The 18423-nt window shown below is 41.6% G+C and overlaps 1 protein-coding gene across 1 annotated transcript in view; it reads left to right on the top strand.

Moving 5' to 3' along the window:
* LOC121536016 (mineralocorticoid receptor) overlaps positions 1 to 18423 on the top strand; it is a gene marked incomplete at its 5' end in the record, with an annotated part of 93887 nt that overhangs the window by 35956 nt on the left and 39508 nt on the right. The window contains 1 exon segment of the mRNA XM_045216197.1: positions 4023 to 4041. Coding sequence (XP_045072132.1) covers positions 4023 to 4041 — 19 coding nt within the window.

Below are 18423 nucleotides of genomic sequence, written 5' to 3'. Positions count from 1 at the left end.
TAACTTTTGACTGGTAGTGTATATAAAAACATTTGGGCAGTGGCGGCCACGATTTAGGTGCGGCGCTGCTAAATGCATATAGAGGAAACACCGAGAACCTTGTTTTATTTTATTGACTCAGGTGTAAAAAAATAAAGAAAATAAATAAATAAAAAAGGGGGTTTGGATTTAGATTTTTTGGGGGTAGTCTACAACTACATCCATTATCCTCAGTTGAACCAGGATTAGAGAGTATTATATTACATTTGAGTATTATAGATGTGACCTCCCTTATACTCTACCAGCCTTATATGGCTGATTGGACATTGTTAATGTGATAACAGAAGCTGTGCAGCAACATAGTCCAGGTCAGGCCAGTTGTTAGGCTTGTAGGGGTTTTCATTGCGAAATATGATGAGAGTGAAGATGTCGTCATGCACTATTCTCTCTCAACAAACACAGAGTTGTACAACAAACATAACAAAGTTATCATATAGAGGTATCATATCTCATTTATAAAATACCTGCACATTTGATGGGAGACAGGAGAGCTTCATGCATCACCAGGTCATATGGTATATTCTAAACAGGCCTAAAGAAAAGTTACCAGTTCAGGCAAGGACAGGTACAGTAGCCAACATATAGCATTGTAGCCTGCAGAAACTTACATCTCAGTTGGTGGTCCAGCTATCTAGCTAGCAAGCAGCTAGCTTAATGTTAGCCTAGTGAGCTAGCTAAAACAATAAAACCTTTTAAAATTATATATTTTTGCATATTCATACCTGATATTACACCCAGTCAGTTGATGTGTTGTTATTTTTTGAGGGAGAAATATTCAACACAGCTTAACTGTTAACAAACTCTGAGGGATAGTTGTGCCCGGACTAGTCCATTTTAGAAATGAGTGGACGAAGAGACAAGGTACAAACTCAGAATCATCTTAGAAATACATTGTGAGATTGCTACAGATAATGTTTATTCTTTATAGTCAAATGGTAATTTGTGCATTCTTGAAAATAAACGTAATACATGCAATTTGTTTGCCCCTCTTGTCTATATTTGAAATAGGCCACCCCTTTGCAGGAGGATGCATTCTCCATTGCCCAATGCTCTCTTTAAAGACATAGCTGTACCCGAAGTTGGGCATGAATTTAAATATGCAAAAGTTGTGATAACTGCATAAGCAACATTTATATATTTTAGATTTTTTTTAAACACAGTAAACAATGCATCAATGCATCAATTCCTGCAGGGATCACATTCATAATACTTCAATGGATGCACTCTCTGTAGGCCTACTGTTGAATTGCTTGGGATAAAGCGTCTGCTAAGTGGCATGTATTAAAGTGGAGGTTGGCCTCACATGACACCTTGTTGTGACTGGTGTTAGCAGCTTACAGAGTTTTGCCTGGCCCTAGATGAGGAAATAAGTGTCTGTGGAAAGGGCTTCTTGCTGGGCTCACGGTGCAGCTATTCCATAGCTGAGCATGTCAAAGTATCCAAAAACGGCACCCTATTTCCTATGTAGTGCCAAGGGCCCTGGTCCCTGGTCAAAAGTAGTGCACAACGTAGGGAATAGGGTGCCATTTTAGAATTCAGACATAGCCAAATACTATATAAAGCCTGACTGGAAAGCTTCAACAGTGCTAGGCAGAGTAGCTAGCGCTCCCAGTCCTATGCAGAATGTGCTGGCCTAGTGCTAACCACCTGGCAGTGTGCCAGCTAGTGAGGGCCTTGTCCAGCTAACACTCCTGTGCAGTGCTTGCATGCCTTGTGGTTTCTTGTGGTTGCGGTTTCATACTCTGTGACTTTACTGAGACGCTCAACACTTACAGATGTAGGATCTTAATTTGAGCCAGTTTGCTACAGCAGGAAAATAATCCTGCAGCAACAGGAAATGTGAATTATTATGTGGATTATAATTGATGGGCATTTTTTGTAGGGGTTGATACATTTTAATTAGGGCAAATCAAGTCTGACATTTCAAAGTGGAAATTACAAACGTTAGAAGCCTTTTTTGAAGGAAAATTCTCAGCAATAAAATAGTGATCAAATGAAGATCCTACATCTGTAACTGTACATACAATAAACCCTACTGGCAGATCTGCTGGCTTGGCAGCTATACTGTAGTCTAGCAGGGGACCAGACACAATCTGAATATATGTTGACCTATATCACTGGAGGCTGGTGGGAGGAGCTATAGGAGGACAGGCTCATTGTAATGGCCGGAATGGAATTATTGGAACAGAGTTAAACATGTGGTCCAGCCGTTACAATGACCTCGTCCTCCTATAGCTCCACCCACCAGCCTCCTCTGATGTATATACAGTAGGTTAGAGAATTAGGCTACAGACCTACATCCCCACACACTCTGAATATGTTGAAGCATAGTACTGTAGGAGTATACATACAGTATGTATGTACTGTATATCGTGTACATATACAGTACATTAGAAGTAAGCTATATCCCCATTGCATAAGACATCTCTCAACCAGTCTCCTTCCAAAACCTATTCAATCTTTTATTTAGAATTCACTGACTGGTGGTAGGTGATGGATATTGCATGTGACAGCTATGCTAATGTCTATGGTTGCTGGCAACACATGTCACTGCCAGTGTAGCCGCGCTTCTACATCTGCATCGCTTGCTCTTTGGGGTTTTAGGCTGGGTTTCTGGATAAGCACTTTGTGACATCTGCTGATGTAAAAGGGCTTTAAAAATACATTTGATGGATTGATTGATAGCCTACCTACATTACAGCTATTTGAGCCCAGCTAACACCCATAGATTTAGAGCGAGGAAGACTTTTTCTAAATATCCTCATATTACGGTGAAGGTCGTTTGGAATTTTAGATTCTCCCTGACTGTGTAGTTTTTATTTTGGTGGTTGTTAGTTCTCAAAGATGATCTCATAAAGATATAGCTCCATTATCTTTTCTACATACTTTCTATCTGGTTTTAGTCATTGAAGTTTACACTGCAAATGTTTTGAAGTGCCCGCCGCTGCTAAATGGATATAGGGGAAACACTGGGTTTGCCTTTGTATCAATGCTGAGTGATTTTCACTTGTATGCGGACATCTGGCTACTGTAGCTTTATTGTTTAAATTGAACTGCAGGGACTCTCATACTCTCACATTTAACTCATTTAGCTACGATTGGTAAAGTTGGCTGTCTGACAAGCAGGAGAAGGAGCAGTCTGGGCCTGAGTTTGGCCTCTCATTGTTTATTGTTCTATAGAGTAAACACACAGTCTAGATTCAATCTTCAAAGCTCAAGAGGAGGTTAGGGGTCATTGTACAGATGGAAGTTAGAAGGGAGGCTGGCTGCTGGGTTTCCCACTTGGCCAAAGGTCTTTTTACTGTAGTCATATGACTACGGCATAAAGCAGTGGGAAAATGGGACACGTCGTATAGTATTAAAACATAAAGGTACATAGTTTACTTGCATGCCCTAGATCAACAACTGTCGTTAGCTGCACTTCTAGAGTCCTACTCTATACATTTGTGCATTCTCAGGTCAGGACCTCTCCACACACTTGAGAGTCTCTACACTTTCTCCCTACATGTGCACACTGGCCCAATACTACTGTACTCAGTGATGTGACACAAAGCATGGGAGGTGTTAAAGTATTGAATAACTGTTGCTACAAAGTACAGTAGGGAGGGAGGAGAGAGAGAGAGCTGTTTGCCTGGGTCGAGGTGCAAGGCTAGGGCCTGATCCTCACAAGATGATCTTGCACTTTAGGGATTTGCCTTTCTTCTTTGTCATAGCTACTCTAAACTGTGTATGGAGGTCGCCTGTGATTTGGTCCATACCCTGGTTTGGCCTATTGGGGCCGGACAGACAGGGCCTGATATTGGAGCTGTAGAGAACCGTGGTAGGGGGTGGGGCGAACGAAGGAGGGTGGGGGTGGCGTAGGAGGGGGATAGGAGGGCGGTAGGGGGGTAGGAGGTTAAATGCTAAAGGTGGCCAAGGTCACAAGTTCACCTGTGTCACTGAAAGCAGAGGGTTTGTTGCCTTAGAGAAACAGGCTTTAGCAGTGCAGCTTTGAAGCAGCAGGTTCTGTTTATGTCTATGGGCTACGCCACTAAGCTAGATTAGTGTAAATAGTGTGCCGGGTTACCCCAAAGGTGCTGAAAACACGGTTTGATTAGATTTAACGCCTAACGCCAACTCGTTCGCTTGTTTTCCTTACTATTGCGTAGGTTTTATTTTGAGGGGGGAAAATACGATCAAAGTCATTGCGTGGTGGTACTTATTTCATGTTCTGTTCTGTTTTTTAAGCTCATTGTGTTTATGACAAGGCTTCTTGTTTGGGGTATCTCTCAATTTCCCATGCCCTGGAAATCAATCCTATGACCAGTAAGTTTATTTCTCAACAAGTCGTATTGCCAGCTGGTTGCTGGCCGTGTTAAGTAGGCCTATTACTGGGTATTTTCTGACTGCTTCCAGCACAAAGTTCCTGGAAGTTTGCAGCTAAAAAAAGAAACAATGAGGTTCATTAACTGATCAGAGAGCTGGACTGGACTTGTGAGACCTTGATTCTTCGAGTCAATACAGATATTGTCTCAGCTCCAGATCAAAGTGGTTCAGACTTGGGTTGCGTCCCAAAAGGCAGGGCCCATAGGGCTCTGGTCAAAAGTAGTGCACTATAGGGAATCGGGTAAGGGTGGCATTTGGGACGCATCCTTGGACTGTTGATCAAGAGGTTTTCTCTGGTCAGATACAGAGTTGGACACAACCGAAATCAGTCATTACTCATTATCGGCCTAGTAGATAATTAAGATGCAAAACAACAGCAAAGATGTCTACCAAGAACCATTTTAAACCCTATTTGGAAGACGAGGAACCTTTAACATACTAATAATCGTTTTTGGAAGAAAGGGTTCTTTGATGATTCTTTGGGAGGCAAGAAGGGTTCTACATAGAACTCTTCTGAATCTGAATAAGCTTTTGTATTGTATTTTTTTATTTAAAAATAAATAAATACTGCCTGAGCATTAATGTTTACCTCAGTGTTAAAACTTTAACATCAGAGTTTGAGTGATATGATCAATTTAAAAATATATGTGTGAGAATGTTTTAAAATGAATGTACAGTTGAAGTCGGAAGTTTACATACACTTAGGTTGGAGTCATTAAAACTCGTTTTTCAACCACTCCACAAATGTCTTGTTAACAAACTATAGTTTTGGCAAGTCGGTTAGGACATCCACTTTGTTCATGACACTAGTAATTTTTACAAACAGATTATTTCACTTATAATTCACTGTATCACAATTCCAGTGGGTCAGAAGTTTACATACACTAAGTTGACTGTGCCTTTAAACAGCTTGGAAAATTCCAGAAAATGATATCATGGCTTTAGAAGCTTCTGATAGGCTAATTGACATAATTTGACTCAATTAGAAGTGCACCTGTGGATGTATTTCAAGGCCTACCTTCTAACTCAGTGCCTCATTGCTTGACATCATGGGAAAATCAAAAGAAATCAGCCAAGACCTCCGAAAAAAGATTGTAGACCTCCACAAGTTTGGTTCATCCTTGGGAGCAATTTCCAAACGCCTGAAGGTACCTCGTTCATCTGTACAAACAATCGCACGCAAGTATAAACACCATGGGACCACGCAGCCGTCATACCGCTCAGGATGGAGACACGTTCTGTCTCCTAGAGATTAACGTACTTTGGTGCGAAAAGTGCAAATCAGTCCCAGAACAACAGCAAAGGACCTTGTGAAGATGCTGGAGGAAACAGGTACAAAAGTATCTATATCCACAGTAAAACGAGTCCTATATCGACATAACCTGAAAGGCCGCTCAGCAAGGAAGAAGCCACTGCTCCAAAACCGCCATAAAAAAGCCAGATTACGGTTTGCAACTGCACATGGGGACAAAGATCGTACTTTTTGGAGAAATGTCCTCTGGTCTGATGAAACACAAATATAACTGTTTGGCCATAATGACCATCGTTATGTTTGGAGGAAAAAGGGGTCGGCTTGCAAGCCGAAGAACACCATCCCAACCGTGAAGCACGGGGGTGGCAGCATCATGCTGTGGGGGTGCTTTGCTGCAGGAGAGACTGGTGCACTTCACAAAATAGATGGCATCATGAGGAAGGAAAGTTATGTGGATATGTCAGGAATTGTGAAAAACTGAGTTTAGGTGTATGTAAACTTCCGACTTCAACTGTACCTATATGGGAATATTTGTGCATGTATCTGGTATTCCTTTAATCATTTTACATACAGTACTGACATAGTTGATAATATCTTTGCATTGATTTCTGTCTTTAAAATGAACATTTGCTGTGATTTTATTGAGCAGAGAGTAGGAGAATAGAAAGGAGGATGAGTGAACCAGCAGTGTATTGTGTGGTACACAGCAAATTGGCCAATTTTACCATGTGTTGATTTTTAAGTGTAACATTTCTAGTGTTGATTCAGAAGTTAAATAAATTTAACACTCAGTGGTGTAAAATAATCCCAGTGTTGGTGTTAATAACCAGAGTTGAGTGTGATTGTGTCATTTTTACTCTGTGTAAAGTAAAACACTCAAAACCACACCCATCATTATCATATTTCCCAACATTCTGTATTGCAGGTTTTCAGAATAGTTTGTTTCAATATCTGTGTTTTTGCATGTACATTGATTGGTTGATTAATCTTATGCTACACAAAGATAAATAACATTAATTTTCCTAAACAAATCCAATCTGTTAGTAGTTGGACTTATTGAACCCGTTACTGAGATGGTTGTTCCAGTTTAGATGATTTAGGTAGTCTCATTACTCAGTCTTTCCTATCCTGAGAGTCATTCTGAATGCAGGTAGCAGGTGATTAAAAGTTCAAATTGTTGGATATCTGGATTCCAATAGGATTTACACATCACTTTGCAAGCCAGCATAATGTGACTTGCAGGAATGATGTGGCCTGTAAACCAGGAGTTTCCTAACACCACTGTGTTAGGTTATAACTAGGCCTTATGATATACAGTGGGGAAAAAAAGTATTTAGTCAGCCACTATTTGTGCAAGTTCTCCCACTTAAAAAGATGAGAGAGGCCTGTAATTTTCATCATAGGTACACGTCAACTATGAAAGACAAATTGAGAAAAAAAATCCAGAAAATCACATTGTAGGATTTTTATGAATTTATTAGCAAATTATGGTGGAAAATAAGTATTTGGTCACCTACAAACAAGCAAGATTTCTGGCTCTCACAGACCTGTAACTTCTTCTTTAAGAGGCTCCTCTGTCCTCCACTCGGTTACCTGTATTAATGGCATCTGTTTGAACGTGTTATCAGTATAAAAGACACCTGTCCACAAACTCAAACAGTCACACTCCAAACTCCACTATGGCCAAGACCAAAGAGCTGACAAAGGACACCAGAAACAAAATTGTAGACCTGCACCAGGCTGGGAAGACTGAATCTGCAATAGGTAGCAGCTTGGTTTGAAGAAATCAACTGTGGGAGCAATTATTAGGAAATGGAAGACATACAAGACCACTGATAATCTCCCTCGATCTGGGGCTCCACGCAAGATCTCACCCCGTAGGGTCAAAATGATCACAAGAACGGTGAGCAAAAATCCCAGAACCACACGGGGGGACCTAGTGAATGACCTGCAGAGAGCTGGGACCAAAGTAACAAAGCCTACCATCAGTAACACACTATGCAGCTAGAGACTCAAATCCTGCAGTGCAAGGCGTGTCCGCCTGCTTAAGCCAGTACATGTCCAGCCTGTCTGAAGTTTGCTAGAGTGCATTTGGATGATCCAGAAGAGGATTGGGAGAATGTCATATGGTCAGATGAAACCAAAATAGAACTTTTTTGGTAAAAACTCAACTCGGTCGTGTTTGGAGGACAAAGAATGCTGAGTTGCATCCAAAGAACACCATACCTACTGTGAAGTATGGGGTGGAAACATCATGCTTTGGGGCTGTTTTTTCTGCAAAGGGACCAGACGACTGACCTCCGTGTAAAGGAACGAATGAATGGGGCCATGTATCGTAGATTTTGAGTGAAAACCTCCTTCCATCAGCAAGGGCATTGAAGATGAAACGTGGCTGGGTCTTTCAGCATGACAATGATCCCAAACACACCGCCCGGGCAATGAAGGAGTGGCTTCGTAAGAAGCATTTCAAGGTCCTGGGTGGCCTAGCCAGTCTCCTGATCTCAACCCCATAGAAAATCTTTGGAGGGAGTTGAAAGTCTGTGTTGCCTAGCGACAGCCCCAAAACCTCACTGCTCTAGAGGAGATCTGCATGGAGGAATGGGCCAAAATACCAGCAACAGTGTGTGAAAAACCTTGTGAAGACTTACAGAAAACGTTTGACCTGTGTCATTGCCAACAAAGGGTATATAACAAAGTATTGAGAAACTTTTGTTATTGACCAAATACTTATTTTCCACCATAATTTGCAAATAAATTCATAAAAATACTACAATGTGATTTTCTGGAATTTTCTTTCTCATTTTGTCTGTCATAGTTGACGTGTACCTATGATGAAAATTACAGGCCTCTCTCATCTTTTTAAGTGGGAGAACTTGCTCAATTGGTGGCTGACTAAATACTTTTTTTCCCCACTGTATGTAATGTATCATCATAAAGAGTTTAATTTTAAAAGGCTAATAAGTCTGGTAGAACCATTCAGAGGGTTCTAGGAAGAACCTTTAGATGATCAAAGGTGTGTCGGTAGAACCATTTATAGAGGGTTCTAAGAAAACCCCTCTGCTAAGGGTTCTACTGTCCGATCGTCGAACAGAGATGAGGACCAAGCGCAGCGTTGCAGGCAAACATACTCTTTATTAGAGACCACGATCAAAAAGCGACAAAGCAAACGTGACAGTTCACGGTCTAACACAACAGACTAGAAACAAGATCCCACAAACTCTGTGGGGAAACAGGCTGCTAAAGTATGGTTCTCAATCAGAGACAACAAGCAACAGCTGAATCACGTTGCCTCTGATTGAGAACCACACTGTCAACATAGAACAACAATACTAGACTGTGAAACCTAGAACAAAACACATAGACTTTACACACCCTGGCTCAACATATTAGAGTCCCCAGAGCCAGGGCGTGACATCTACCTAGCACCAAAAGCGTTCCCAAACCAAAAGAACCCTATATTCTACTTAGCACCTTTTTTTTCTAAGAGTGTAGTACAGAGACATGGTTTGTGCGCTAGGCTAGACAGCAGCTCATCCAAAGCTGTATCACATTTTATTACTACTTCTGTCTCTCTAGACTCTCTGATGTTGACAACCGGGGAATTATGGGAGTTCCCAGCGAGCCTTTAGTTCCCTCCCACTGAGTTAATAACAGCCTGTCACTCACGTCGCCGTGGAGATTCACACGAACATTCTTAGATGGTTTCATTATCTCAGGTAATTAGTTACAGTCAGTACTGTGTCTGAAATACACCCCATATACTGTATATAGTTCACTACTTTTGACCAGGGCCTATAGGTGTGACAGTGAGTGATGGAGGCTACATTTAAGTTCCATAATGGATTACTTTGTCCTCAGGCTTAGTTTTAATCACTAAATGTCAAGGTTCTAGCTTAAAGGTGGGTTATACCAGGTCAACTCTATGTCTCTACTAACTTTTCAGCTGGTATTCTAGGTTATTTAAGTAAGGTCAAAGTTCTCTGTTGGGAATGGGATACTGTGTTGTGAAATACTAGCATACTAGCATGCTAGCAGATACCCATAGACTTGCAGTCATTGCGTTAACGCAATGGACACAGAGACATAAAAATGGTATCCACTAGTTCATCTGATTCTGGGGAAGTACAGTGGCTTGGAAAGTATTCACCCCCTGGCATTTTTCCTATTTTGTTGCCTTACAACCTGGAATTAAAATTGATTTTTGGGGGGTTTGTATCATTTGATTTACACAACATGCCTACCACGTTGAAGATGCATAATATTTTTCTTGTGAAACAAACAAGAAATAAGACCCCAAAAGAAAACTTGAGCGTGCATAACTATTCACCCCAAAGTCAATACTTTGTAGAGCCACCTTTTGGAGCAATTACAGCTGCAAGTCTCTTGGGGTATGTCTCTCTAAGCTTGGCACATCTAGCCACTGGGATTTTTGCCCATTCTTCGAGGCAAAACTGCTCCAGCTCCTTCCAAGTTGGATGGGTTCCGCTGGTGTACAGCAATCTTTAAGTCATACCACAGATTCTCAATTGGATTGAGGTCTGGGCTTTGACTAGGCCATTCCAAGACATTTCCCCTTAAACCACTCAAGTGTTGCTTTAGCAGTATGCTTAGGGTCATTGTCCTGCTGGAAGGTGAACCTCCGTCCCAGTCTCAAATCTCTGGAAGACTGAAATAGGTTTCCCTCAAGAATTTCCCCTGTATTTAGCGTCATCCATCATTCCTTCAATTCTGACCAGTTTCCCAGTCCCTGCGATGAAAAACATCCCCACAGCATCATCGCTGCCACCACCATGCTTCAATGTGGGGATGGTGTTCTCAGGGTGATGAGAGGTGTTGGGTTTGCGCCAGACATAAGCGTTTTCATTGATGGCCAAAAAGCTCAATTTTAGTCTCATCTGACCAGAGTACCTTCTTCCATATGTTTGGGAGTCTCCCACATGGCTTTTGGCGAACACCAAACGTGTTTGTTTATTTTTTCTTCAAGCAATGGCTTTTTTCTGGCCACTCTTCCGTAAAGCCCAGCTCTGTGGAGTGTATAGCTTAAAGTGGTCCTATGGATAGATACTCCAATCTCCACTGTGGAGCTTTGCAGCTCCTTCAGGGTTATCTTTAGTCTCTTTGTTGCCTCTACTGATTAATGCCCTCCATGCCTGGTCTGTGAGTTTTGGTGGCGCCCTCTCTTGCAGGTTTGTTGTGGTGCCATATTCTTTCCATTTTTAATAATGGATTTAATGGTGCTCCGTGGGATGTTCAAAGTTTCTGATATTTTTTATAACCCAACCCTGATCTGTACTTCTCTCACAACTTTGTCCCTGATCTGTTTGGAGAGCTCCTTGGTCTTCTTGGTGCCGCATGCTTGGTGGTGCCCCTTGCTTAGTGGTGTTGCAGACTCTGGGGCCTTTCAGAACAGGTGTATATATTTTTTTATTTTTTATTTTTATTTTTATTTCACCTTTATTTAACCAGGTAAACCAGTTGAGAACAAGTTCTCATTTACAACTGCACCTGGCCAAGATAAAAAGCAAAGCAGTGCGATAAAAACAACAACACAGAGTTACATATGGGGTAAAACAAAACAAAAGTCAAAAATACACAGAAATACATATATATACAGTGTGTGCAAATGCTAGCAGTTATGGAGGTAAGGCAATAAATAGGCTATAGTGCAAAATAATTACAATTAGTATTAACACTGGAATGATAGATGTACAAGAGATGATGTGCAAATAGAGGTACTGGGGTACAAATGAGCAAAATATGAGGTAGTTGGGTGGGCTAATTTCAGATGGGCTGTGTACAGGTGCAGTGATCGGTAAGTGCTCTGCAACTGATGCTTAAAGTTAGTGAGGGAGATAAGTGTCTCCAGCTTCAGAGATTTTGCAATTTGTTCCAGTCATTGTGCAGCAGAGAACTGGAAGGAATTGCGGCCAAAGGAGGTGTTAGCTGTAGGGATGACCAGTGAGATATACCTGCTGGAGCGCAGACTACGGGTGGGTGTTGCTATGGTGACCAATGAGCTAAGATAAGTGGGGGATTTGCCTAGCAGTTATTTATAGATGGCCTGGAGCCAGTGGGTTTGGCGTATAATATACTGAGATCATGTGACAGATCATGTGACACTTAGATTGCACACAGGTGGACTTTATTTAACTAATTATGTGACTTCTGAAGGTAATTGGTTGATCTTATTTAGGGGCTTCATAGCGAAGAGGTGAATACATATATACGCACCACTTTTCCCGTTATTTTTTTTAAAAACTTTTTTTTAAACAAGTATTTTTTTTTATTTTACTTCATCAATTTGGACTATTTTGTGTATTTCCATTACATGAAATCCAAATAAAAATCAATTTAAATTACAGGTTTTAATGCAACAAAATAGGAAGAAATGCCAAGGGGGATGAATACTTTTGCAAGGCACTATAGATAAAGGGCCTCATTGCCAAAAATCCCAAAATATCCCTTTAACATGCCATAAAACAGGGTATTCTCAGCTATATGTCAGGAGTTACACTAGGCTAGGTGCAGTTAGACCTGTGGATCTGGTTGGGCTGTTTTTCTAGCCATTAGGGCAGGGGTGGGGAGAGATAGATATTGTACAGTATGTGTGTACATAGATCTGCATGATAGCATGCATCTTTCACCTACAGTACAGAGGAAGCCCCTATACTGTAGACTGCCTCAACGGCTGTGGGTCTCTCTCTCTCTCTCTCTCTCTCTCTCTCTCTCTCTCTCTCTCTCTCTCTCTCTCTCTCTCTCTCTCTCTCTCTCTCTCTCTCTCTCTCTCTCTCTCTCTCTCTCTCTCTCTCTCTCTCTCTCTCTCTGTCTCTCTCTCTCTCTCTCTCTCTCTCTCTCTCTCTCTCTGTCTCTGTCTCTGTCTCTGTCTCTCTCATATGAGAAGAGACAATGTAGATCTGTTGTTGTTATCAGGAGGGTCAGGGACAGTTTATCCGGTGAGGAGACAACACAAAAACAGGTAAGATACAATAAGGAATGCAATCACAGCCCAGATAAAATCTGACAGTCAATTCATGCTCTGTTGTGCTATAAAAAAAAAATTCATTGGGATGAAATACCCAGAATCCCAGATATGCCCGACTTTGTATGTCTTATAGTGAAATAGCAACAGTAGATGGATTTTTATTTGATGTGATAATACACTTAGGTCTCACTAGGGTTTCCCAAACCTCTCCTTGTTTTAACCTAAACTGGCACACTTGATTCCATTAGTCAAAGCGTGATGATTAGTTGACTAATTTAATCAAGTGTGCCAGTTTAGGAAATAAACAAAAATTACTATAACAGTAATCCTTCTACCCCCCACCAATTTCTAAGTCGCTCTGGATAAGAGTGTCTGCTAAATGACTTAAATATAAATGAGAGGAGGAGATTGGGAAACCCTGGTTTACACGTAGTGAGAATCTCAATTGCCTCGCATCCTCTCGCCTCCTCAAAACCGATTGGATGTGAAAGGCAGAGGTCCCTCCCCTTTGACCTTCTTCTCCAATGGGTTTTGAGAAGGAGTTGAGATTCTCTCATAGTCATGGCCATCCATCCTTGTCATTGATTATACAGTACGTACTTAAGACATAACACATACACATTACACTTAGGACATTCTAAACTTTCAATGAGGCTGCTTTGGCCACAGTTAACCTTCTACCAGTGGTTCAGTGTACAGTACTGTAACCATAGTATCACTGTAACAGAAGCCTGGCGTATACATATATCAGATTTCTGTGTGCTCAGGTACTCTCCAAACATGCCTTATGCTAGGGTCACCTTCACATAGGCTGAAGTAAAGTAGTTCCCTAACAACAGTCTCTAATTCCACCTCAATAGACCTCTGTGTCTCGTTGGGAGGTGGTGAGTGGGTGTCCTAATGTTTAGGCTGTCTGACTACAAGTTACATAATTTGTTTTATCCGCTCTCCATCCCTCTTTCTGTTTGTTTTACCTAACCTTTTTCTACATTCCGAGGTGTGGATTATATAAATAGTGAACTCTAGACTGTAGCGGGTTACTGTACGGTAGCGGCAAGGGTACTTCTCTTTCAAGACTGTGGGTTCAGTGAGGCTATGGCTCTTATCTGACCCCTGTAATGCAGTATAGCTAAGTGGGATGACTCAGTGACTGTATCGCTGTCTATGTACCCACGGTAAGCCTACACACGCACCACAATGATGCCTAATCACTTTACCCCTATACAAATCTACCTCTATCACTCCAGTATCCCTGCACATTGTAAATATGGTATTGGAACTGACCCTGTATATAGCTTCTTACTTTCTCTTGTTCTTATTTCGTATTTTTATTTATTGTGTGTTTGTCCTCATGTTATTTTAGTGCTACATTGATATTGATTACTGCATTGTTGGGTTTGGAGCTTGCAAGAAAGGCATTTCACTGTACTTGTGCCGTGACATTAAAACTTGAGACACACACACACACTTCCATGACCCCCATCCTTTATGTGCACTGTGTGTGTAGGGTAGATGTGCGTGACAGACAGAGAGATGAAAGAGAGCAGCGTAGCACATGCCTGATGACAGGTTTGTCTTCTATCCACCAGAACCCTTGTGAGGTTATCAAGGTTGTTTACGTGATATGTAATGCTAATGAACTACTGGGTCAAGAGGTTTGATTCCCTCACATGGCCTCTGCCTTCATGGTCACAGCGATTACATCTAAAATTATCCATGTAATGCATTTACACTAGTAACCTGCTGAGAATGCCTCCCATTACTTTGTCTATGACGGGCAAATACCTCGTTATTTGCTGTTCAGTTTCCACGGTAACCATTCCGACATCATTTCAGAGTTCATCTGACACCAAAGGCACTCTCCTTTCCTGACCTGTGTTCTGGTCTCGGAGGCTAACTGACAGTCTGGAGCTAAAAACTAACCAACTCTCTCTCTTTCTAGAAGGACAAAATACCAAGGCAACTGACACCTAGAGACTCTACAATACAGCTTTGTAGTGAATAAACATACAAAAACAAAACAAAAAACTGAACTGTCTCGACAGCCAATTATTACAGGATATCCAATAGACTGTTTATCATCCATAGAGGTAAACAATCTCCATCAGTATCTTTCTATGTGGGTGCATCCCTGCCTTTCTCCCTAATACCACCGCCATTATCTTTAGCTAAATCACCAATCTCCACTAACTCAACTCATGCTGACAAAGCGTTCCTTACACAGCTGAGAGAGTGGCCAGATATTTGAAGCATTCTTATTATTCTCCATATTATCCTAGTGTGACATCCAAATTAGCCTGGTGTCTAGTTTGAGCTCACACATCTGTCCTGTTGTAGCCCAATAACACATTCACTGCACAGTCAGTGAGTGGCCCTTTTCTGGCTTCACACCACAATCGCATCTCCAGCCTTATCTATTTTTTCCTATTATCGTATAGTCCCCTGAGACAAATGAGTCTCTAGTGAGATATCGCTGGAAATCAATCCCAGAGATATTTTACGGATTCATATGGGCGAGGCAGGGCGAGAAAAAAAGGTTGTTTGCTCAATTTCATCTGACTAGAGATTTGTGCGATGAAATAAACTGCTATTGTATCGCCTGTGTTATTGTTTGAAGATAAAAGGTAGACTACAAACAATGAAAATGCTGCCCTGGGAGTTTTTGTAAAGAAATATAATAAAAAAGGACTGGGGGGAAAAGGGGATCTTTGATCTTTTGGTAGCATTGGAAGTCCCCTTGAGTTAGTCTCCAATGGTACATGTCTAACGTAAAAGAGACTGGGGTCAAGAGTGAAAAGAATAAGAGCTCCTTTTTAGACATGTATCTTGAGGCTAGACATATCACCTGCATGTGTCTGGTGGTGGGAGGACATTGGGTTCTTAAAGGGATAGTTTGGGATTTTGGCAGTGATGCCCTTTTTCTACTTCCCCAGGCACAGATGAACTTCGTGGATACTATTTTTATGTATCTGCGTGCAGTTTGAAGGAAGTTGCAAAGTAGCGTTAGCGCAATTGCTAACTAGCTTTATCACAATTGCTAACTAGCGTTAGCGACAATGACTGAAGTCTGTGGGAACGAGATTCCCTAAAAACACACCACTTGAAACAGCTACGACCGGAAGTGACTTTTTTGTAGCAGGTTAGGAGAATTTACCCAGCTGGTTAGGAGAATTAACGTGACAGGTTAGGAGAATTAGGTTAAGGTTAGGAAAAGGATTAGAATTAGGGGTTAGGATTAGGGTTAGCGAAAATGCTCTCCTAACCTGCTGTGAAAAATCACTTCCAGTCATAGCTGGCGGCAGGTAGCTTAGTGGTTAAGAGCGTTGTGCCAGTAACTGAAAGGTCGCTGGTTCTAATCTCTGAGCCGACTAGGTGAAAAATCTGTCGATGTGCCCTTGAGCAAGGCACTTAACCCTAATTGCTCCTGTAAGTCGCTCTGGATAAGAGTGTCTGCTAAATGATTAATTATTTATATATTTATTTTTAGGGAGTCCCCTATGGGAACAGCTAGCATGCTAGTCATTACGCTAACGCTAGTTAGCATTGGCTCACGAAACCACCTCTAACTTCCTTCGTACTGGACGCAGAGACATAAAAATGGTATCCACGAGTTCATCTGACTCTGAGGAAGTAGCTAACCATTTAAAAGTAGTTATATAATTTAGGATTCATTCATTATAAACTGAGTAAGTCATAAACACTGAGTATACAAACATTAAGGACACCTGCTCTTTTCATGACATAGACTGACCAGGTGAATCCAAGTGAAAGCTATGATCCCTTATTGATGTCACTTGTTAAATCCACTTCAATCAGTGTAGAGAATGATTTTTAAGCCTTGAGACAATTGAGACATGGATTGTGTATGTATGCCATTCAGAGGGTGAATGGGCAAGACAAAAGATTTAAGTGCCTTTGAACGGGGTATGGTAGTAGGTGCCAGGCACACCGGTTTGTGTCAAGAACGGCAACACTGCTGGGTTTTTCATGCTCAACAGTTTCCCGTGTGTATCAAGAATGGTCCACCACAACAAAGGACATCCAGCCAACTTGAAAGAACTGTTGGAAGCAATGGAGTCAAAATGGGCCAGCATCCCTGTGGAACGCTTTCGTCACCTTGTAGAGTCCATGCCCCGACGAATTGAGGCTGTTCTGAGGGCAAATGGGGGGGGATGAAACTCAATATTAGGAAGGTGTTCCTGAAGTGTTTGGTATACTCAGTGTTTAAAAAGTTGTACTGACAAATTGGTAAATATTGACATTCTTGATTCTAAATGACCTTCAACATCATTTCAGAGTGCTGGTGGAATGTTGTGTTATATACTTATGATAACTGCAGCATACTTAATGTTCAAAACAACACCAACAGCACCCGAATATCATTTTCACAGACCAAAGAAGTGATTCTGTTCATCAAGTCGTACTCGGCGAAACATATAAAATGGCTGATTATTAGTGTTAGCCTGTTGCTGCAGCCTTATGAAGCACATTTGGGTGTTGGCACGGTTTGGGCCAGGAACAGATGGAAGGATGACACTAATATCTGGCTGTAGTATTAAAAGAGGTTGAGATCATTGCAATAAACAGACATTACTGGAGAGAGAGCTGTGGTTACGCTGATTCTGGTGAAAGTACAATAGAGCTCTTCATAGAAATGGACAACTGTCTCTGTTTCTCCACAGAGCAGTGCTATGCAAAAATCGGGGTCGCGAGGAACTGCAGTGGGGTCACCAAAATGTAAACAAATTTAAGAGTACAGATTATTGTATGGGACAATATACAAATGTTTTTGAGAAAGCTCATTTGAAAAAAAAATTTTTTATTGAGTAAATATATTTATTGGTTTCTTTTCATTTGTAAGAGATAAAATGCAATGAATCTACATATTTGAAGGTTGTGTCATTAGATTTGAGGTGTGGTGGGGTCACAAGAAATGATTGGGGAAAAATGGGGTCCCCAGAAAGTCTAGGCGAAAGAAATTGGGTCCCTGCTGAAAAAGTTTGAATACCACTGCCATAGAGGTTTAACAGTTTAACTATACAGTGAACTATGCTATTGAAATAAAGACATACCAACTAACGTATTAGATTCCAGAATGTTTGTTGTTGGTAGGTTCATTATTGAAACATTCATCAAACATTCCAGCAACAGGTATGCAGAGATAACAGAGTGCACCAGTTCGCAAAAGTCCAAAGTGAATAGAGTTCCATTTCAGATGCACCCATGTCTGTATGTCCTATGCTAAATACTCTATCCTGACTGGGCTGGCTGTTGTCGTCTTGTTGGCTTCCTTCACTACACTGCATTTCTATTGGAGCTGTGTGTGCACAGTCACTGCAGCCAGGCTTGGCCCACTGTCTGTCTGTCTGTCTGCTTGTTTCATAAGCAGGAGTCAGGATGACCTACATAACTTCCTCTCAGGGGGAAGTCACCTTGTCGGGAGCGGCTGGCGGAGAGGCGGGGGTGGGGGGGGTGGAAGAGTTTATTGTGACGTGGCAAGGCAACTGGCTGACTGGCCCTGTATTCACAAGCCTCCCAGCATCATTTTGCTGATATTCCGAGAGTCCAGTCAATGCATTTTTGGTGTGGGAAAAATGACTGGGTTTGTGCTGGAAATGAGGTCTACGTAGCAGGCTGATCATAAATAGAACCACCCACACGCACTCCACTCACACACACACACACACACACACACACACACACACACACACACACACACACACACACACACACACACACACACACACACACACACAAGAGCACACACATACACACAGGCCCAGTG

Source organism: Coregonus clupeaformis, unplaced genomic scaffold (assembly GCF_020615455.1).
Source record: "Coregonus clupeaformis isolate EN_2021a unplaced genomic scaffold, ASM2061545v1 scaf0634, whole genome shotgun sequence".
NCBI classification, from domain to species: Eukaryota; Metazoa; Chordata; class Actinopteri; order Salmoniformes; family Salmonidae; genus Coregonus; species Coregonus clupeaformis.
Note: the sequence above shows the minus strand (reverse complement) of the source record. Positions and strands in the feature narration are given on the sequence as shown.